General features: G+C 43.0%; 1 protein-coding gene across 1 annotated transcript in view; it reads left to right on the plus strand.

Moving 5' to 3' along the window:
- Positions 1-2,669: 2,669 nt before the first annotated feature.
- Positions 2,670-23,279, plus strand: part of CLPX (caseinolytic mitochondrial matrix peptidase chaperone subunit X) — a 25,226-nt gene continuing 4,616 nt past the window's right edge. The window contains exons 1-10 of the mRNA XM_083712138.1: positions 2,670-2,886; positions 5,903-6,063; positions 7,270-7,387; positions 14,890-15,044; positions 15,824-15,983; positions 17,695-17,736; positions 19,092-19,268; positions 21,387-21,551; positions 21,777-21,865; positions 22,605-22,813. Coding sequence (XP_083568264.1) covers positions 2,817-2,886; positions 5,903-6,063; positions 7,270-7,387; positions 14,890-15,044; positions 15,824-15,983; positions 17,695-17,736; positions 19,092-19,268; positions 21,387-21,551; positions 21,777-21,865; positions 22,605-22,813 — 1,346 coding nt within the window. The 5' untranslated portion in view covers positions 2,670-2,816. The remainder of the gene's footprint in view (positions 2,887-5,902; positions 6,064-7,269; positions 7,388-14,889; positions 15,045-15,823; positions 15,984-17,694; positions 17,737-19,091; positions 19,269-21,386; positions 21,552-21,776; positions 21,866-22,604; positions 22,814-23,279) is intronic.

The raw sequence follows: 23,279 nt of genomic DNA on the forward strand, positions 1-23,279 counted from the left end.
CATATATATACCCCTTTCCAGTTCCCTCCTCCTTTCTCCTCCCTCAGGAGTCCTCTGAGCATGAACAGAAAGCTGTCTTGCGACTCTTGGCACCCTTCCCAGGAAAGGGGTTTCAGAGTGTTCAGATATGTTTCAATCTCTTGTTCTGGCATGGTTCCCGGACAGAAAGTAAGTTGCAATGTGGTTCTTTAGCAAGGCCAGAAGGCATGAGAAAGGCCTGAGAAACAATGGACTGTGTTCCCTACCTTTGTTGCAATCTTTTTAGTTACAGCAAGCGGAATGTTTCTGATGCTTAGCTAATGCCTTTTAGCTGCCGAGAAAAATGATTTTCAAAAGCTCTGAGAAGCTTTGAGCCTGCTTTGGTGGGGGGTGACTTTGGGCCTAGGTGAGGTCACCTGTCCTCACCTTCCTTCATGCCAATTTAGGATTATGCTTCCTACATTTGATGAAGCGCCTTGTGGTCAATGAAAGTTTATGTCACAATAAAATGGTTAAGTCTTTCAGGCAACCTTCCCCAACCTGGTGCCTTCCAGATCTTTTAGATGATAATCCCTAACCACTGGTCATAGTGGCTAGGGTTTTTGGAAGTTATAATCCAAAACATCTGTGCAGAAAACTGCTTTAAAATGCCACAATACTTTCTATTGTTTTTGCTATAACAGATTAATATGACTAACCGTCTGGAATACTTGAAGCTGAGTTATTTATATACTCTGTTATGGGCCCTAGTTTTACTATGACTGCAAACCTTAAAATTACTTATTCCAGGGTCACTTTTACAAAACTGGCCTGTTGATTTTTGTGGGGATATTGTTGTTACAAAATGGACTGTGTGGAGTTCACTGTAGACAAGGGAAGTTGTTACTGAAATATTCCAGCTTCACCTAACCTAAAAACTGGATAATGCCTGCCACCCAGAGGTGAAGATTAACATATGCTCTCTGAGAAATTTAATTTCTACTCTTCCTATGAATCATTTTTTTCCAGTTGACACAAATAAATAAAATTCATCCTCATGTTAATCATTACTCTATGTTAGGGGTCAGCAAACTTTCAGCAGGGGTCCAGTCCACTGTCCCTCAGACCTTGTGGGGGGTTGGACTATTTTTTGGGGGGGGGATGAACAAATTCCTATGCCCCACAAATAACCCAGAGATGCATTTTAAATAAAAGGACACATTCTACTCATGTAAAAACACGCTGAATCCTGGACCGTCTGTGGGCTGGATTTAGAAGGCGATTGGGCTGAATCAGGACCCTGGGCCTTAGTTGGCCCACCCATGCTCTATGTATTTGGTCCCTCTGTTATAACTCTGTTAACTCTGTTATAATGTCAATCCTGCAGCTTCATCGCAGGGTAGGGAAAATAGGTGAGATACAAGCTCCAGTCTGGAAAAGAGATGCTTACACAAGCCTCCTTATCCTTGTCAGGATCCATAAGATTCCGGTGCTGCAGCAACTGCTGTGCCTAAATTGGTATGCCTATAATTATGTATTTATTTATTTATTGCATTTATAGCCCACCTTTTTTCTTTAAGGAGGTCAAGGTGACATACATGGTTTTCCCACTCCTCAATTAATCTCGACAACAACTCCATGAAGTAAGTTGGGCTGAGAAGCAGTAACTGGCCCAAGGTCACCCAGTGGGTTCCATGGCCAAGTGAGGATTTGAAATCTGTTCTCCCAGGTCCTACTCGGACACTAACCATTAGTATCATCATCATTATTAATTAAATCTATTAGTTGTTCTTTTTTACAAAAGGAACTGAATGCTACTTACAACAATAATCCCACACTACGTTAAACTGTTAGAAGGGCAGTGGTTGGTGTTAAAAGGAGCTGCAACCCAAAACATCTGGATACGCCCAGTTTAAACCGGGCTGTCTTTCTCATTACAGATAGTGACCATTTCACAGGCCCCATTCTGCTCCACCCCACTCCTTCTGCCCGTTTTGTCTTCTTCCAGGTCCTGAAGGACCCATGTGTTGGCAATCACACATCAGTTTGAATTGGTGCCTGTATTAAAAGCAGGAAAGTACATTGCAAAACCAACAGAGGGCCTATTAACTGACCCTCCTCTCCTCTCACATGCAAGATATCTTCAGGAGAGGAAAAAACTAAGGAGTGATCCCTACACAAATGTTTAGTTTATAAATTATTTGTTGCTTGTGTTTTATTCATTGGATAGGCTAATGCAGCCATGGATGGGAGGTCCACTGTCCAGATCAGACTGAACCTGACTACTGTTGGTAAATGTTTTATATGCAGTGCTTTTTTCTGGAGGTACGCAGGGGTAGATACCCCTAAACATTTTGTGATTCTTTGTGCTTTTGTCCATTTGCTGTATTTATTTTTCCCGATTTGAACTATAAAATGGTGATTTTCTTGAGTCAAAGTAAGAGTACCCCTAAACATTTTTTAGGGGGGAGAAAGCACTCTTTATATGAGATTTGGGAAAACTCCGCTCTATTCTGCCATTGAGACACTACCCAATCGAAGGCTACGGCGCCCCGCGCACTTCAACTCCCATCATGCACTATGTCTCTCCCTCCGCCCCCCCGCCCCACTTCCAGCCTATGTATCCGCCTCCCCGCTCTCTGGACTACTAGTCCCAGGAAGCATCGCGCGCTCCCTTCCGCCCCCAGCGCCCCGGGTTCGGGCGCCGCGAATGCCGGGAGCCGCAGTTCCTCAGGGGCCTGTGACGCCACACAGGTCGTGGAGAAGGAGGCTGTCGGTGGGGTCGTGGAGAAGGCCGAGCTGTTTACGCCAGGCGCTCTCTCCCGGCTGGAAGGAGGAGGAGGAGCGGGGCCACGGATATGGCCGCCTGTAACACCTGCGCAGCGGCCGCGCGGCTCCTCAGCTCCTCGCTGCCGTCCGCGCGCAGAGGTAACGGGGGTGGGGCAGCCCTTTCCCCTTCTCCCCCCCCAACCCAGCTCACCCTGCTCGCGGCCTAGAGCCGGCCCCCTCCCGTCCCCTCAGGTAGGCCTTTGCCCCGCCCTTTACAAGCTAGGCCTGCCCACCCCCCAAAATATCCCCCACACCATTTATTTACGGTTACTTTTTTATCAGCTTCTGCGTCGGGTTTAATTTGTTAATATACAGCAGTTTTCAGAGGGGTGGGATTTGTTTATTATAGCCCACCAGGATTCCAGATGGATGCAATTTAATTATTATCTGTCAGCTTTCAGAGGGGTAACCTGTCCTAAGAATGTCTTGCAGCAAAACAACAAGGTTTGTATCCAAATCCCACTCAAAAGTAGGCCCGTTGACGTTAATGGGCACTATTAATTCAGGTCCATTGACCTCAGTGGGTCTACCCTGGGTATGTATAACTTAATGTTGGGTACAATCCAAGGCTTGTATTGTGTGGCACCTTCAGTGCTATCCTAACCATGTATCTTTGCTCAACAAGTATGTCCTTCTGAGTTTAATGGGGCTTTATCCTAGGAAAAGTGATGTTCGGATTTGCAGTTTTAACACATTTGTTATGGCATAAGCTTTCATGGAACTGAAGCCCACTGTGCCAGAATGTTGATTAAATCTATATAAATTGTGTATTAGCTGTTTTTAAAGAACATAATTCATTAATTATACATTGAGTCAGTGTACGAAATAAGACCAAAACTGGTCGTGAGAAAATAAATATAACCATAAAATAGATTCAAAGCAACTTTCTAAAAAAACAATAGGAGAGCCTTTCCTTGCAAGGGTTGGGGTGTATCATTAGTTCTCTAGAATTCTCTTGCATTAGAAGCGAAGCAAGCTCCAACATTTTGTTTTTGGTGTTTGTTGAAAACATTTCTCCCAGGCCTTCCCAAATCTGTTTATTTTCATCCTGTCATTTTTATTTCTTGTTTACATTTTTTTTTCTGTTTTATGCTCCATATACCCTGCTCAGGTATTCCCTGAATGAAGTTTATAAATTCTGGAATAAATTAAAAGCTCAAATTTTGGTTGAAATTTGCCACAAATTCTCTAGGAGGCTTTTAGGCTGGGTCCATAGTTTATTTATTACCTAATTGCCGGCCTTCGGTATATGTTGTAACCCTGTAAAGTGTCTATGTATCTTTTCAGGCAGGGAAAATAAACACCATCCAAAGGTGGGGTCCAACAATATATTTCCTTTAAAAAAGTAGCAACAAATGCTTCATCCACCCATCCCCCTTTGTAAATTGAAATAAGAGGGGTGATAATACTGATCTGCGTAGCAGAGGAGTTGTTAAGAGTACTGAAGGTAACCTCTGTGAAGTGCTTTCAACTCCTTAAATGAATTAAAGGAGAATTCTAGCTGTATTTATACAGACATCATTCCCATTGGTTTCAAAGTATATTTAGTATTTGCAGCCTTACCCCTACAATTCCATGCAGAGTTACCCGTGTTTAAGTGCCACTTAATACAGTGGCACTTGCTTCTGAGTAGATGTACGGTACTTTGGATTGCACTGTTAGCCTTTTTTGCTTATACACCTTTTGTGCGGCTGCTTTCCCCCTGCAGTTTATTTTGTGTTAAGCATTTATCTGTGCTGTTGAAGGCCAGCCAGCTGAAATCACACAAATTAAACTTACGGAAGGCAGAGAGCTTACAAGCTCTTTCTGCACTGTGTTTTCCTGGTTTGGAAAGAGCTTTTAAGCTCTCCACCTTGCTTACTGGGCTCTGGGAGGTTCTCACAACAGAGCCCAGTAAGCAAGGTGGAGAGCTTAAAAGTGCTCTGCCTTGTTTGGGGTGAAATACCTGTTTGGTACACAGGCTCTAGAAGGTAAGATTGCTTGCTTGGGGCGGTTCCAAGGGGGTGGCTTGATTATACGTGTTTTTACAGACTATCCCTGAAACATAACCCACATGCAAGTTGACTGTACTAAGAGTTTGTTTAATTTTGTTGTGGGTTGTTTTTTTTTGTAAGATTCCTTGGTTTGATTTTTAACATTTAAAAAGGTAGGACATATAAATGTCTGAGCAACATGTTATGTTTATACAAGAGGGCTGTCTAACACATGGGAAGACTGTTTTAAGTTGATATGAATCAACTCATTCCGTGCAGTACATATGTTGATGATTTCTTTCAGATTTGGAAAAATGGGTAAACTTAGAATCTCTCAAAGAAAGTTTACCATACATTGTTAATAGAAAAGATTTTATTTTTCATTAATCACCTCTTAACTTTCAGCCTACTGACTAAACTTTACTGTCACTGATTAATCAGTGGCCCTCCAGATGTTGGACTCTAGCTCCCATCCAAGGGTGTCCAAACTTTTTTCAAAGGGGTCCAGTTTTGATAAAGTGAGCATGCATGAGGGCTGACCAAAATTGTCAACCTTTTTTTAGAACTGCCACAGGGGCAGGATTAAACCAACTGACGGGCCAAATTAGGCCCCCGAAACAGACTTTGGACATGCCTGCCTAGGCCATTTGTCATACTGGCTGGGGCTGCTAGCTTTCTGTTCATAGTCAAACGCAGTGAATCTCTATTCTTTGTGAATCTTCTGCATAATGACCCAACTGCATACATATCCATATTGGAGTGTCTCACTGATGCCCTTACATCTGATTTAGGAGCACCATGACAACGTTATTCTCCAACCAATAGGTGAGCCTGCAGCAGGTCTTATCAATATGGCAACACATCTGCTCCAGTCCCACTACCTCAGCAATCACTCTGACCCTAAAACAATTTGCACATTGAATGAGGACACACTCCATATGATGAACACTTGCTCTTTGATAGCTGTGGAAGGTGAAAGAGTCCTTTGTGGGACTTTGGTCACAACCTTTGGTGGAAATGAGATGCAGTGACTTCATTGGAGCAAAGTTCCTAATAAGTGACTTTAGCTGGATTGATGGTAGATTGTCTACAATGTGGGCTGAGTTTGTTTTGCAAAACAAAAGAATTTGTTTCTTTTGCAGGTATTACATGTGGCCGTTCTTGCCTTCCTGTTTTAGGAATAATTGGGACTTTTGAAGCACGGTCACTAAGAAGTATTCCCTTGAGAACTTTCTCTGAAACACCGGCATATTTTGCTTCAAAGGATGGTGCAAGCAAAGATGGTTCAGGAGATGGGAGTAAGGTATGCAAGCATTTTCCGTAGACCTTGTTCTTCCAAAAAAAGTGTTCATAGTACTTAGGTTTTTCTCTTTTTAAAAAACCAAAATTTAGAAGCTTCCTAAAAACTTGAAAAGAAATTATTCAGCATGATTTCTGGCCACAATTTGAATCCATACTTTTGCTATTTAAGTGAATATATTGTATAGCAACTGGATAACACTAAATTGGGAATGACTGTGTAGCGATGCCATAAAACTCCAAACCATGGATAAAGACCCTGCTGCACTACAGATAGCCTTATGAATGAATCCAAGTTGCTTGTGCATGTGAACGCTCAAATCCTGATTTGGATTCTAGACTATGATATATAGTTTGACATGATGTCTGAGTTGAGCCAAGGAAGCTTAGTTATAAAATCATAAAAATTGGTTCCTCTTTAAATTCAATATGTGTTTTGTTTCTTTCCTGACAAAACATGTTTAAATTGTGGAGGGCCTTTTTGAGAGAGAGAGAGAGATTTATTTAGCTTTGAAACACAAACCTTACATCAGGGATCATTCTTGTCAGGCACCTGCCAAAGCCTGCACCCTTCTGAGGCCCCACTGCCTACCCCCAGAGCCTCCTGGCCCTGTTCCTGCTCCTCCTTGCTGTCGCTTCAAGTTGACCTGCATTCTCTGTTCATGTAAGTAGTGACAGGAATGAGGAGACGGAGCAGTGACTTGCGCTTCCCCTCTGGGAAGTTTCAGGATTGGGCCTAGGGGGAGGGGGCAAGCAGAAGGGTAGCCATGAGACTGGCATGGAGCCCCTCCTACTCTCCTAAATCAAGAATTGGCACTGTTTATAGTTGCACAAATTGCTGTTCCAGACTCATTTAGTTTTTTTATCTGTATATTTTTTTCATCGATATTAATGAGAAACCTCTTCACATGAATGATTAATATTTTAGTGAGCTAAGAAGCTTCTCAGAAATATATCAGAATACACAACACCTTCACAGGGTGAACATGGATGCCATGTTTGTGTAGAAAACGGCAGGGAAATTTTGGAGTGAAACGGGCAGGCAGGCAGGGATGGGTGGGTGGATAAGGTAAAACCAGAGACCTTGTTTCTAGTGGGTGAACATGCTGATGGAGGCAGGGGCGAGGAGGAATAATGTGAAGTGCAACAAATTTGTAAATCTGTTGCCTGGCTCTAACTGTCCAAATCCTGTTTTATTTACTTCCATTAGAAAACTGTTAGTGAAGGCAACAGCAAGAAGTCAAGTTCTGGAGGCTCCGGCAAAGGCGGAAACCAGCTGCGTTGCCCAAAGTGTGGTGACTTATGCACACATGTGGAGACCTTTGTGTGTAAGTTGTAGCAGGGCTTTTGGGGGCTCTGTAGATTGACTTTCGCATTTTTTGTGAAAATTATAACTTAGGATTTTTAAATTATTCCTTCTGAATGATAAGTTGCATGTGTGTGTGTTTAACTGTGTGTAAGAGCTGATTCTGGAGCACGTTGAAGGTGACATCCCAGGAGTTGGAATAAATATATTATAGCCATGTACAGTATGGCCAATATAAACTTTGCCCCTTGGTATTGTGTTTCTTCTCTTCTGCTGGTTCACCTCAGTTCTGAATAGAGAGCCTTAATGGTGAGCAAACAGCAAAGTATGCATCTTAAAATAATAATAATGATGATAATAATTGCTGCTCATATTCTCCAGCAACCTGATTCTACATTTTCTGGTTCCCAGTGTGTTAAAAAATGGAATCCAGGCAGTGCTTTTTCTGGGGGGGGGGGGAGATGCAGGGGGATGCATACCCCTAAACATTTTGTGAATCTTTGTACTTATGTCCATTTACTGTATTTATTTTTCCCAATTTGAATTATAAGATGGTGATTTTCTTGAGTCAAAATGAGAGTACCCCTAAACATCTTTTAAAGAAAAAAAGCACTGGATCCAAAAAACCTCTTAAGTTGGGCACCTGACCTGTTCCTACTTTCCTACTAACTTCACAGGAATCCTGTTGGACCTGCTGCTTGCTGCCTGTGCCTCTCCTCATGTCAGGTCCATGTTTGTGAGGTGGAGTTGTAAGAAGCAGGATTTTGTTAGGCATAATTGCAAGAAGATTAATGGCTTCCCAGGGTTTTTCTCCTTGGCATCATCTTGGGTCTGCAGCAGTTGATAGATAGACAGGTTTTCCTCCACCGAAGGGGTGGGGCGTGATAAAAGGCATTCCAGGGTTTTGAGAGAGGAGAGTTGCACCTTATCACTGCAAACACTGACTCAGTCCTTTTTCTTGCAACTAACAGCTTTCAACATGCCCAGAAAGCAGAGTCAGAATGAATTTTCTTTTTTTCTAGCTAATGTTGCATCAGAAATATAAATGGGCTTCCCCCTAGTAGTCAAGATGGTTGGAAGTAGGCAAGATTATTTTTGTGTTGACACCCTTAAGCTCACTTGAGGAGCTAGTCTCTTTTAGGAGGATTTAAGGGATAAGTTTCCACCTGACAGTTGAATTTCTCATATGTCTTTTTTGTCTTTCCTGACTGAAGTTCAGAATGGTAAATGGGGTGGGGCGGGGGCTATCCCATTTTACTTCACAACAATCTAGTGAAGTTGACTGGTGTGTAAGTGACTGTGTTTGACCCAAAATTATTCAGTTTGTTTAGAATATTAGTAGCCTGTTTGTTATTTTTTTTTACTAAAAGGCTTCCAGGTGACTAGGAAAGTATATTAAGACCTATATAAAAACATAACAAATATTTAATTTGCTAATTAATTAATATTAGTTGGCAGCAGCAATGATCACAGCAGAAGAAACAAGAAAAGGCACTAGTCAGAGCCTCCAAATGGCCCCCAGGAAGCTGCCTTTATACAGAGTCAGACCTTTGTCCATCTAGTGTTGTCTGCACTGATTGGAAGCATCTCTCCAGTGAGTCTCTCCCAGCCCTGCCTGGAGATGCCAAGGTTTTAACCTGGATGCTGTACCACTGATCTGCAACCCATTCCCTCAGGACAAGGGCTAATTTGGCCTGCTGTTTCGAAGCCATTCTAAGGAATATTGAAGTTTATGACTGAATGGTGAGACAGTATCCACTACTTTATGCTGGCTTATAGCATCCAAAAGCAATGTTGTTATTGTTGTTGTTGTTGTTGTTGTTGTTGTTGTTGTTGTTGTTGTTGTTGTTGTTGTTAGATAGGCCTGTCTGCCTATCATTTCCTTGGAATAGGGATCTGGAACTGAAATGTGAACTTTGCAAGAGTGATCTGTCAGCAAATTCCTTGTTTTCTGCTGCCTCCTCCCTGTGTGATATTGCCTGAAAACTCAAGTGGGTAGAGATGTTGAAATAACATTTAATATTCAGGGCTAGAAAAGTATGCACCGAGGCCCATGGTTTGGAGCTGGGGAATAGAAACAGGAAATTAAGAAGTTTAATATTTTTACAAACTAGTACAGGATGTGGAAGTATCTATTCAGCTGTGCATGCCTCCGTAGAAGTCATTCCAGTGCTGTGTCAGTTGAGACAAATGTTACATCAGAACAAGCCTGAGCTTTCATGGTCTCTTGACTCTGCACAAGTTCTAGTAGTAAGAACAGTTAGCGGTTGTAGTACAAAAAGCCATCTAATTGGAAGATTCCCTCCACTCTAGATTTTATCTGAGATCTTTCAGTGTGATTCAGTAGTCTACCTTTTACCTTCCCTTGAATGTGGAGCTGTGGAAAGTCTTGTTCTCCTTCCAGCTGGATTACAATTTTTTCTGGCAATTCAGTCACTTGTGGCTTGAACTGAAATTATGGTTTTGTTACCACACATTACATATGTTAATTAGTATACCAAAGCCAAGAAGTATTTTCACCCAACAGAACTATTCTTTATTTTGTTTGTTTATAATGTGAAAGCATGTCGAATCACAAGTGTTTCCACTATGAAACAATATATTTCAGAGCATCTCTCCTAATACAAATCTCCCTTCACTCTTCACTTGAGACCTTCTTCCAGGACCCCCATCTGAGGCAGGCTCAGAGGGTTGCAACAAAGTAAAGTGCCTTTTCAGTTGTGACTTTCTGCTTGTTGAATGCTGTTCCGCAGTGAAGTCCATCTGGTACTATCAGTAACATCCTTTTGGTGCCAGGTAACAACTTACATCTTCTCCCAGGCATTTGACACATTAGGATGATCTTGCTCTCTGTTGATAGCATGTTTCTGCTGCTAGAGTCTTTTACAGCATCCTCTCCACCTCGCTTCCCTCCTGCTACTCAAGGCAAGGAAACCTCCCAGGAGTGCAAGAAAAGTAGTGCAAAAAGCTAGCTGGCTGAACCTCTCACTGCTCAGCAAAGGGGCCTTGAGGTTGGGGGCGGAGAGAGAATCAATTTAAACTTCTACCCTAAATTATTACTGTTACCATCCTGCCGTTGCAGACAAAAATGAACATGGTTGTTATTGTTGTGTCTAATTCCTTTTTGACTTCTAGATTTTATAAACCTGCAGATAGCCCTGATTCTGGGGATCAGGTATACTTCACCACCAACCCCTACAGTTCATATATGCAAAATAGTGGAGCCACACAGCTAACAGAAACACAGGTGCCAGGTTCCACCCAACGTGGGGGGGGGGGGTGGCACGCGTGTGTGACATCATACAGCAGGAGATGGACCAACAGGGCTGTCACTGCTGTGGGAAGGCGGGATTGGGCCTGCTGTTGCTCCTTTCAGTTCTGCTTCACTCAAAATTCTTTTTGCATTTCATTTTCCTTTGACTTCTACCTTCTCTACATTTTCTCCTCCCCCCTTGTTTATGCAAATATAAATATATAGCGTCATCTCATTGACTTAGACTCCAGCAAGCATAAATACATTGTCAACAAATATTGTGTGGGTTTCAATAGGTCGAAAACAAGTTTGCTGTGGTACTGGACTATGTGATCTCAGTTATCTAAAGGCCTTTAAAGGTACAAAGGTCTGAAACTGCATTTTTCATGTGACTGGTCTTAGACGCAGAGGTGGTCATGCTGCTCTTCCTGGGCTTGAGGGCATTTGAGGACCACAGGTGGAATCTGGGTGGAGCTTAGGTTGTGCATTGCTAGAGCTCTGTAGAATATACAGAGGAGAGAGGCATTGGCTTTAGTAGACAGTTTTGTTTGTTTCGTCATTTATGGCTTTATCCCTGCTGGGACTTTTGGAACACAAATATTCTCAGCAGGGCCCGACTAATTGCAATCTAATTAACACAGTGTCTGCTGTATCCTCATGCTGCTTTGTTCTGTGCCGTGGAGAAATCTTCCTCATCAGTGGAACACTGACATCCTTATTTTCTGGATCACAGAGTGATAGCATACATAAAGGGGAAATACAACCCTGATGACAAAACTCTGTTGTTGTTTGCATGGCTGTGCACTTGTGCTCTTGGACACACAAATAAGATTATCCTACACAGAAAGAAAAGGATAATGGAGAGGTGCCCCCTCCGTTTCTAGTGCTCTGGCAGCGTGTTAGGCTCATAATGGGTCTTCAGGAAAGAAGCAGAGGAAAGTTATGTAGTTGAAAATATAGGGACGGCGCTTGGGCAGTGACCCAAGGTCCCTGTCTTTCTAGTATCTGGGAAAATAGAAACTCCCATCAATTCTGTGCTCTGTGACTCTATCACAGATATTTATTTATTGGATTAATATAATTCAGGAAACAAACCGGGTATGCCTGGGGCGCCTACATCCCTTCTTCCATTTTTCTCATTTGTGTATAAAGTGTGGGTGTGTCCTACATCAAAAGGAAAAAAATTCCTTCCAGTAGCACCTTAAAGACCAACTAAGTTAGTTCTTGGTATGAGCTTTCGTGTGCATGCACACTTCTTCAGATACCTTCAGATGTATCTGTATCTTCAGATGTATCTGTAACTACACCAAAAGGCACAGAGATGAGAGAAGCTGAACCCTGCACCACCTCCTGCCTTACCTCACTGTACCTCATTGCTTCAGGTGCCCCCCCCCCAGTCCAGGTTGCTTTGGAATTGGAACCAGGCACATTAAAGCTGGAAGCGAGCAGGCAGGGAAAGGTTCAGCTCTGTGCAAACTTGGTTGTGATAATTAGACCCCTTTGCCCTGCTTCTATTTATTTTTTTTACCTGACTTGTTAGTTGCTTCTTACCTGAACGTCTCCAAATGACTTACAGAGCATTAAAAATATGCATATAAGTAATATATTAGAATATTAAAACAGACAAAACAATGCACATAACAGCCACAGAAAGCTTGGCAGCACACCAGTCATTAATTTGTTTGTGAATGGGGCAGACACATGAGCAGCCAATAATGTTGCCCACATCTTGTCTGGCTTGGCCCGAACTGGCTTCCCCTGATCATATTACAACCCTGTGGAATTCCAGTACCTATCTTTGCGATATAGAGAGAACCAGTTAAATGTGGCATTTGTACATATGAGATCACATATTTGCAGAAGCAATCAAATATATCGCTTCACTTGCTCTACATTTCTTATTCTGTAGGTCAGACCCCTGTATTAAGGTACTTCTTTTTTCCTGCTCTGAATCTATTATTTCATCTTTCAGCTAAACTGTCGCTACTTAGAACCAGATCTTAAGACATTGGTTCCCAAATTTTCTTTCCCACAGACCTGAAAATTGCTGAGGGTCTTGGCAGGTGGACCACTTTATGATTTTTCTGCCTTTTGTAGCAATTTTAATGCACTGTGCTAATTGTTGTATGATTTTAAATTGATTGCTTCTTTTATTTCCTATATATTGTGAAATATAAGAAATAAAAGAAGCAATAACAATACATTTAGATCAGTTCAAATGTTTAATGTGGTGGATGTGCCATATCCTATGTTCAGTTACAAATCCAGACATGCTGTTGACTAAAGCTTGCAGCCCACAGCCCAGGAACCCCTCATATAAGATATCCATGTTTACTCTTCCCATAATATTAAACAAAGTGTCATTTTTGAGGAAGTAACTATTGCTTCTTGAAAGAAAAATCTAGTAACTCTTTGCAGCTGTTGCTCTTCCCCATTTACTTCGGAACACAAAAACGCTTATCAAATATAAGCTGCTTTGTATCTCAGCAAAACTGGAAGCTTCAGGTCCTACTTGAGTGTTGTCTGTTTTGGGAAACATAGTTAAAACAATCCTAGTAATTAAGTCACTAAAAATGTCGAGAAAAGGCCAGTTGGGAAAACAACACAACTTGAAACTGTGTTGCTGAATAATAAGCCTCTTGTCCTCAGAGAATGTCCCTAGTGCTTCACAAAGTTAGTTTTACATCAGGAAAGACTGGTGTAAGATTTCTTCCTGGAAAGTAGAAAGGGTTTGCTGACCTCCTGTTTCAGGCCTTGGGCTCTTAGCTCTAGTTACACTTCACCTGTCCAAAACGTCCTCCAGCATATAAGTGCCTTGGGAGTCTGTTTGGGGCCCCATTCTACATGCTGGACACAGGATCGTGGTGTTTACTGCACAGTCAGTATGACTGAGCAGTTGCGAGTGGGGAGATTTTCCTTCTTGGGTTGAGAGTGCAGCACCCACTAATGAAGAGACCCAGTTTAGAGTTTAGTTTATTGTATTTGCTTAACAGTTTCCCATCCAGACAGTGCCGTAGCGTGGGTTGTAAGCATCCGGGGCAAGGCAAGTAATTTGCGCCCCCTAACCCGTGGATTTTAGTAGGGGCAGAGAGGTGCGAGCGTGCTCCCCCAGATGTTGTGCCCGGTGCGGCCGGCCCCCCCTGCACCCCCACACTATGCCACTGCATCCAGACAGTGCTTTACAAAAGCTCCCTCAGATACATAGAATAAAAACCTGATGTCTTGTATTGTGTTTTCCAAGCTAAAGGTTCCTTGGATGCAGAAAACTGAGGTGATGTTCCTTGATTCTTTTGAGACAGTGAACTGTGTAATTTTTTCAATGTATAATAGTGGCTTGCTAGCCTCGGCAGCACTTCCTCTTACCAGGGTGGGGCAGGGTAAAAGTGGAGCAACGCAGGCCCACTGGTGGAGCCACTTGTTTGGAAATCACTTGTAACATTTGAGTTTAAAATAGAACCTTGGTTAAATTCTGTAATATTGAAGGGTTTTTTTGTTGTGCATGAAATGGCTCATTGGTGCTATGCTTTGGAAGATAAACTGAAAAACACGAAGGAACTTATAAACCTGGGTGAGGAATCTTTTCAAGCTTGGAGCCACATTCCTTTATGAACAACCTTCCATGGGCCACATGCCAATGATGGCTGTGGCTCAAAGCAAAAGCAGGTAGGGTCAGATCTGGCAAGGACTAGCCCTCCCACATTCTTGCACTCACATATGCAAGCACACCATGCACATTTTCATATTTGCACACTCTCACACATCTCTCTGTGTGTGCGTGCACACACACATGTAGACTGTCACTGTTAACTCCCTTCTCCAGTAATGAGCCTTGAAAAGTCTAATTTCCAGTGGGAGGCAGGTGATTTTCATGAAGATTGCAGCTGGGTGTGGGGCTTCTTGGAAGGTAATCTTCAGGCTCAATTGCCATGAGGTGGGCTAGAGATTTTTGGAAGGGGAGGTGCAGCACATAGAGGGGGAGAGGGGTATCCAGTGATCCCCTCAAGTGCCTCCCTGCACAGTGGTTTTGCTTAAAAACAGCCTCCCATTTGCTCCATCGGTAGGTTGTTTTCAAGCTCCTAATTGCTGCAAATGGAGTGGGGAGGGGAGGCTTTAAGCCAGAAGGAGCAGCCAAACTATGGGCCAGTCTTCCACCCACACTCTAAAGCATTCCAATTCTCCCATAAGTTTTTATTTGCATTAATCCATAACTGCTGGATAAATCAGTTGTCACTAAATAACTATTGTCTTGTTTGTGTTTATGCCCTTTTCAGCTTCTACCCGCTTTGTGAAATGTGAAAAATGCCACCACTTCTTCGTCGTGTTGTCAGAAGCGGATTCCAAGAAGAGCATCATTAAAGAACCGGAATCTGCAGCCGAAGCTGTGAAGTTGGCCTTCCAACAGAAGCCGCCACCTCCACCAAAAAAAGTAGAGCCTTCTTTCTTTGACTGGACTTTGATTATCTTGCCTTGAAGTTTCGTGACTTGTTTTTTCACAAACAAAATTCTGCTTTATTCTGCTTTCATAGCATTATATCCAAAGTTAGTCATACTCTGTATTAGACCCAATGAAGTCACTGGACTTCAGGGAGACTACTCTTAAGTATGGCTTACATTGGGTATCACCCATAAGCTTCATTTGTCCCTTCAAATGTGCTTAAAGGGTTTGGGAAGAAAAACAGGGCTCTTGATGCAGTTCAACAATATAAGCCCACCACCACTATTTTAAAAAATAAAAAAAAAAATCCCTAGTTTGTGTGCTCCCAGGATTTGGGGAGGAAACCAAAGACCTTGGTTACCTTCAAAGGAGAAATTTTCCTGCAAAATATATACAGTGGTACCTCGGGTTACATATACGCTTCAGGTTACATACGCTTCAGGTTACAGACTCTGCTAACCCAGAAATAGTACCTCAGGTTAAGAACTTTGCTTCAGGATGAGAACAGAAATCGTGCTCCAGTGGTGCGGCAGCAGCAGGAGGCCCCATTAGCTAAAGTGGTGCTTCAGGTTAAGAACAGTTTCAGGTTAAGAACAGACCTCCGGAACGAATTAAGTACTTAGCCCGAGGTACCACTGTATTGGGAATTTAAGTGTGGGATTTTCCATCACCCCACTGGAAGTGAGTTTAAAGTGATCGGTATTATTAACTAAACATCTTCTGGCCTTGAGGGGATCTGTTGACTGTTTCTTTTCTCTTTTTTCGGCCAGATTTATAACTACCTCGACAAGTATGTTGTTGGCCAGTCTTTTGCCAAGAAGGTGCTTTCGGTCGCAGTGTACAATCATTATAAGAGAATCTACAACAATATCCCTGCCAACCTGAGGCAGCAAGCTGAAGTTGAAAAGCAAACTTCCTTAACACCAAGAGGTTTGTTTTTCATATTACATTGTATGTGCAGATATGTCTGGCACCATCAGTCATGCTGTCTCCTCCCTGTGTGATCTTGGTGCCAAGTGGCAGTTAAACAGTACACATTCTGTTATCATTTTAGTGTTGGTGATTTGTCCACAGGACAGACAGATTATTGGCAACCCAAATTATTTCATTGTTTCTGCCTCAATTTTTGCAATGTTGCAGTTTAACAGGGAGTTTTTCTTTCTTAGAACCTTTTTGAAAGCTGACTTTTACTTACGTACTTATCATACACTATATTCTTCCCTCAATTTTTTCAACACATGAGAATCAAAAGGTAGAATCCTTTTAAGTAATAGGTTTGCATAAGTTGCCTTAGTTAAAGGAATATTGGGGCAAGAATATTCTTAATTGACAACTAGATTTATTTGCGTATAGACTATCACCCCTGATAGAGAATAAAAATAATGTTATTTCAGATACATGGAAAGACAGTCCAGAATACAATGGTGGGTAGTATGCATGGAACAAAAAAAACTAATTTAACTCTCCTGTGCTTAGGGGGGAAAGTCACTTTAATCCAGCATCACTTTTAAAATTACATATGACAGCAGGTGATGGTCATATGGTAAACTCATTGAAATGAATGAACTTAAGTAAATTAAGTCTGTTGGTTTCAGTGAGTCTACTCTGATAAGGACCAGCACTGCTTGCTATCCAGAAATAGTAATTGAATGCTAAAAATATATTAAGGGTTCTTATCATGCTGGAGAGGGACGTGGGTGGCGCTGTGGGTTAAACCACAGAGCCTAGGACTTGCCGATCAGAAGGTCGGTGGTTCGAATCTCCGCAACGGGGTGAGCTCCCGTTGCTCGGTCCCTGCTCCTGCCAACCTAGCAGTTCCAAAGCACGTCAAAGTGCAAGTAGATAAATAGGTACCGCTCCAGTGGGAAGGTAAACGGCATTTCCATGCGCTGCTCTGGTTCGCCAGAAGCGGCTTAGTCATGCTGGCCACATGACCTGGAAGCTGTACGCCGGCTCCCTCGGCCAATAAAGCGAGATGAGCGCCGCAACCCCAGAGTCGGTCACGACTGGACCTAATGGTCAGGGGTCCCTTTACCTTTACCTTTATCATGCTGGAGCAGACAAATTTACACATGGAGATAGATGGCAGCTGAAGAGTGTGATCTCTTATGGATGCTCCTTTTTCTGAAATTGAGCGAGGTTTCAAAATGACAAATATGTCTGCTGTTCCCGGAAAAAGTCAAACGTCCAACTGGCTCATAAGAGAAGTGTCTGACCCATTTAATGCTGTTAAATTTTAGCAACGTTTCTTTTTCTTTTTCTATAATACACCTTCTGATTACATATGTATAAGATTTGCACTGCAAGTGTAGAGTTTTTGTGTGTGTTCATTTTTTGTATCTTTTGCTTTTCTTAATCCCAGCTCCATTTTAAAATTACAAATACTAATATCAACTCTTTAGCATAACTATTTTAATACCGACTTCCGTTCCTTTTTTTAAAAAAAGATTAAAAAATTAGGGAGGCTTATTAAAATTCTGAATGTTTGTGGAGGAGTTTTCTTGCAATATAAATTAAATCAATTGTTCCATAAACCTGTATTCAGAAGAGGGCAAGAGGTGAAGAAAGTGTTATGCTTTTCTTTTCATTTATACATATATAAATATATGTATCGTATTACTGTTTTCATCCTCTCTCTTAGAATTAGAAATCAGAAGACGGGAGGATGAGTACAGATTTACAAGTAAGTGGGCTCTCCTCATGTCCTCCTCTGCAATATCTCCTTGCCAGAATTGAACCATGAACAGTATTTTAATTGTGACTCTGTAAAAATAATACAGCAAATTCAGACTGCATTCATTTTCTAAATAGCCACTCAGGCCTAGTTCTCGCTGAGGTAGAAAACCTGTGTCTAGAGCTGCAGTTTAACCCGGGACTAAGCCTGATTGAATTATGCAGGACTTACTGCTTAGTAGAAATGGTCAGCATTGTGCTATAGCTGTATTATTTCAGGTTGGGTTGTGGGAGAGAAGCCCATGTGATAGAAAGCTCCAACATTACGGGAGCAGGATACCTACATACAGAAAACTACCATGTCAGGGAGAAGGGTACTGGTGGATTGCTTTCTAGGGGTGCAGAATTTATTTTTCTGATGTAGTATGATCCAGACATGTGAGCCTTCACCTGCAATCTGCAGTAGTACAGTCCAGACACAGGTTGGCTGTGAGAACAATACCTCTGTGTTTCCACCAGGAGTGAGTTACCTGTTAACCTACAGATTGAAGTGGGATTACTACAAATCCCATCCTCTCTGACGATTGGCCATATTGGCTGTGGCTGATGGAAGTTGGAGTCCCAACAGAATCTGGAGATCAATGGGTTCCTCTTCTGTGATTTAGGGAGTGTCTTAAAATGAGGATGATTTGGCTTTACTTCAACAGTGTGTTGAAGGCAGGTAAAACCTCCTTAGAACTTCTAGAAATAATTTTAATACTTGATATGTGAGTGAAAGCTTAAACTTCATGTGGATCTAACAATGGCTGTGATTGTGAAGTTTAGAGCTTAGATTATTGTGCAGTTCCAGCATAGAGTCACTTAATTTAAATTACAAAACTAAAGAAGTATCCAGTGAGGTATGTCTAAATGTCAAATACTTTCCTTTCTTGATGGGCCTGAATTAAAAGAAATTCTTCCCTGTGATATTTTTATTGGGTTACTTTTTGCAGAGTCACTATCATGGATCTCTATTATCCATTTAACATTTTTCCCATTACTGTGGCACCTGAAGGACTTCTGATTACCTTCAGAAGAAAATTTGCCTAAAAAGTAATTTGTATGGAAATGGGAAATGAGAAACTTCCACTTCAACTAGAATATTTCTGATCTCTTTATTCCAAAATATTTGTTAGAATCTAAATCCTCCCATGATGATGTATGTTGCAATCTGGTTTTCAGATGCTATGGTCTCTCTTGATTTTCAGGTAGATGGAACAATACTTGGAGTTGTCTGGAAGAATGTGTGCATGTTCTGCAGGCTGTCTCAAACAAATCTAGATTGAGTCAATTTGATTCTCAGTTAATTGGACTTGTACATTTCAGAGCTTCTCCAGATTGCTGGTATTAGCCCCCATGGCAATGCTTTGGGAGCGTCAATGCAGCAGCAGGTGAACCAACAGATGCCCCAGGAAAAGCGAGGAGGCGAAGTGTTAGATTCAACTCATGATGACATCAAGCTTGAAAAAAGTAATATTTTGCTGCTTGGACCAACTGGATCAGGTTTGTAAGGGCATGTTGTACCTTGCTATAACGTTCAGGTTATTAGGTAGATTGTTATGTAAATTACATCAGTTTTGAGCAAAATTCTAGGAAGGAGCTAGAGATGCCAAGATACATCCTTCTAATGGGGACCATGTAAAGACTAGCTACCCTTTAAGTTGACTGAGTTCCTTTTTAGGGAAGAACAGAGAGAGAGAAGGCAGTTTCTTCCTGAAGAAGTGTACACATCTTACAGAAGTAGCTATCCTTACGCTGATAGTTTTTCTGAGTCTAACATTTCATTAACATTTAGATTCCATCTGTCCATTATGGCAGTCAAGAGAAGCTGCAGAGATTGCTCCAAATAGCAATATGCCTGTAATAGCTTAAAGGCAAAGTTTTTAATTCAATAATACATATACCACTGCATCTAGTGTTATAAACATACAGTGGTGCCTCGCAAGACAAAATTAATTCGTTCCGCAAGTCTTTTCGTCTTGCGAGTTTTTCGTCTTGCGAAGCACGGTTTCCCATAGGAATGCATTGAAAATCAATCAATGCGTTCCTATGGAAACCGCCTTCAGACAAGGTCCGGGGACAGTCTGTCCCCCGACCTCTTCTGAAGGCCGGCGGGAGGCGAAAGTCTTTGCTTCCCTCCCCCTGCCTTCCCGGGACAGGCAAAGCCTTCGCTGCCGCCCGCCAGCATTTTAAAAACCCTGGGACAGTGGAGGACTTCTCCGCTTCCCGGGGCGATTTTAAAATGCTCCCGGACGGCTTTTGAAGGCAGGCAGGGGGGAGCAAAGACTTTTGTCCCCCGCCCGCCTTCAGAAGAGGTCCAGAGGGCTCTCCAAGCTGCGGATAGCAGCCTGCTGCCCCGCGCGAGGGGCGCTCTTAAGTAGAGTGCCCCTCGAGCGGGGCAGACATTCGCAGCTTGGGGAGCCCTGCAGGACTTCCCCACAGGGCTCTTCAAGCTGCGGATAGCAGCCTGCTGCCCCGCGCGAGGGGCGCTCTTAAGCAGAGCGCCCCTCGCGCGGGGCAGACATTCGCAGCTTGGGGAGCCCTGCAGGACGAATGTCTGCCCCGCGCGAGGGGCGCTCTGCTTAAGAGCGCCCCTCGCGCGGGGCAGCAGGCTGCTATCCGCAGCCTAGGCGGGAACTTTTCTGAAGGCTGGCGGGGGAGAAGGGCTTTTCTTCCCACCGCCAGCCTTCAGAACAACCTTCTGAATGTTGGCGGTGGGAAGGAAAACATTCCTCCCACCGCAAGTCTTCAAGACAGGTCCGGGAACAGAGGAGAAGCGCTGCGCACCTTCCCCTCTGTTCCCGGACCTGTTCTGAAGGCTTGCGGTGGGAGGAGGGCTTTCCTCCCCACCGCCAACATTCAGAATGCTGGGGAGGAAAAACCCTCCTCCCACCGCAAGCCCCGGGAACAGAGGAGAAGCCCTTCGCGCCTTGTCCTCTGTTCCCGGACCTCCCACCGCAAGCCTTAGGACAGGTCCGGGAACAGAGGAGAAGGTGCGCTGCGCTTCCCCGCTGTCCCCGGAGATTTCCCTATGGGCTTTCGTCTTGCGAAGCAAGCCCATAGGGAAATTCGTCTTGCGAAGCCGCTAAAAATCGGAAAACCCTTTCGTCTTGCGGGTTTTTCGTTTAGCGAGGCATTCGTCTTGCGGGGCACCACTGTATTGTAAACTAGGTGCTGATAGTATCATAAGCTGCTTTTATTTATTTTTATTTATTTCAAGGAAAATGTAAATAAAGTAATGGACTTGGTATTGTACCCTGCATATTAGCAAGAAAATTGTAATGGTCTCTTTACTTAATCTTGTAACACTTCCTTTGGGCTATAAATGTGTGTGTGTGTTTTTAAATAAAAAGTTGACCATAGCATTGTAGTCATTTTTGAAAAAAATGAAATAAATATGCACAACTTTATTGGATTAGAATAATGGTATTCTTTAAGTGCCTGCTAGTTGTATAATAAACCTTGTAGACATAAAATGGTTGGCATGCCAGGTTACCTGCTAGATCTGCTAGTACAAAAGCAAATATCACTGGTAGTTGACTCCTAGTGGAAAATAATTAAATTTTATAAAAATAAGCCATCAAGTGAATGTTAATAACATATATATATATATTAACCTAGGTAAAACCCTGCTGGCTCAGACTCTGGCGAAATGCCTGGACGTCCCTTTTGCAATCTGTGATTGTACCACTTTGACTCAGGCAGGCTACGTGGGAGAAGATATTGAGTCTGTTATTGCAAAACTACTGCAGGATGCAAACTACAATGTAGAAAAAGCTCAGCAAGGTAAAATTGGGCCCTTCTTCCCGCTGGAGGTGCCAGTAAAGCCTCACATACATTTTTAATTTGTTCTTTTAATGTTTGGGTTGTTCTTCTTATGCAATAGGCAGCATTTCATAATACTGCCACAGCATATTGTTCTATTTTTAAAAAAGATGGCCTTCACTGTGTACAGTTTGTCCTTCTTGCACAACCCAAATGCTCTTCACATTAATTGCCTCTAATTTACAGGAATTGTTTTCTTGGATGAAGTGGATAAGATTGGCAGCGTGCCAGGCATTCATCAGTTGCGTGATGTGGGAGGAGAAGGCGTTCAGCAAGTGAGTATCGAGAGCTTTGCTGCTGCTCTTTCAGGAACTATCAAGCTCTAGATAGACTGTCCTAGTTTGCATGTAACATTAAGCCATGCTTTATTTCAAGAGTAGAAAGCCTCCAATCTGCAGATGAAATGTGGCCCTCCAGGCCTTCCATTTTGGCCCAGCTATCAGGAAGCCATGCCCACTCACTCCTCACCAAGGAGTTTGAAGGGGAAGCTCCAAGGGTAGTGTTTGAAGGCATACTCCCACCCCATTGCTTGAGGCATTCAAACACCTGCCGGTTTGGGGGCACTTCGACATCCAGGTTGAGGCAATTGGCTCTGCGGTGGCTTAGGACTTCATGGCTGCCATGACAAGCATGGAGCTGTCTCAACATATCATTGGCAGACCACACTCTGGACATTGTTTACTTAACTGGGCAGGAAGAGGTTGGGAGGTATTGACATCAGTCCCTTGCCATGCTCAGATCACTTCCTGTTGAGATTTAGTTCCTCACCGCCTTCTCCCCTCTGCAGAAGCAGGGGACTTATTAGGATGGTCTGCCCTCAGAGGCTGATATATACAATGGGTTTCCAGACAGCTTTGGGGATTTTCCAGCTGATATGACTGGTGCTTCTTTCAAAGCCCTGGCTGACTTGTGGAAACATCCAAATGGCTCAGGTTGTTGACTCGATCACCCCTGAGCACAAGGTTGCCATGTCATTGTGATTACATTGCTCAACCCTCTCCTGCTTTTACTTAGGGCTTGTTAAAGTTACTGGAAGGGACAATTGTGAATGTTCCAGAGAAGAACTCCCGTAAATTACGTGGTGAGACTGTACAGGTTGACACAACCAACATCCTCTTTGTGGCTTCTGGTGCTTTTAATGGTCTTGACAGAATCATCAGCCGGAGGAAAAATGAAAAGGTAAGGAGACGTGGAATTAAAATTGTACAATTTAGTCATGCAAGGTAAAAGGGACGCAGGTGGCGCTGTGGGTTAAACCACAGAGCCTAGGACTTGCTGATCAGGTCGGCGGTTCGAATCCCCACGATGGGGTGAGCTCCCGTTGCTCGGTCCCTGCTCCTGCCAACCTAGCAGTTCAAAAACACGTCAAAGTGCAAGTAGATAAATAGGTACCGCTCTGGCAGGAAGGTAAACGACATTTCTGTGCGCTGATCTGGTTCGCCAGAAGCGGCTTAGTCACGCTGGCCACATGACCCAGAAGCTATACGCTGGCTCCCTTGGCCAATAAAGCAAGATGAGCGCCGCAACCCCAGGGTTGGCCACTACTGGACCTAATGGTCAGGGGTCCCTTTACCTTTACCTTTAGTCATGCAAGGTACACTTGGTTTTAACTGTTGGTAGCTATTCTGGAAAGGATCTGAGCCATTGTGCTATGAAATATATTACCCAAGGCCTTGCATGGCTGGCATG

This window comes from Podarcis gaigeae, assembly GCF_964106915.1.
Source record: "Podarcis gaigeae genome assembly, chromosome: 14".
Taxonomy (NCBI): Eukaryota; Metazoa; Chordata; class Lepidosauria; order Squamata; family Lacertidae; genus Podarcis; species Podarcis gaigeae.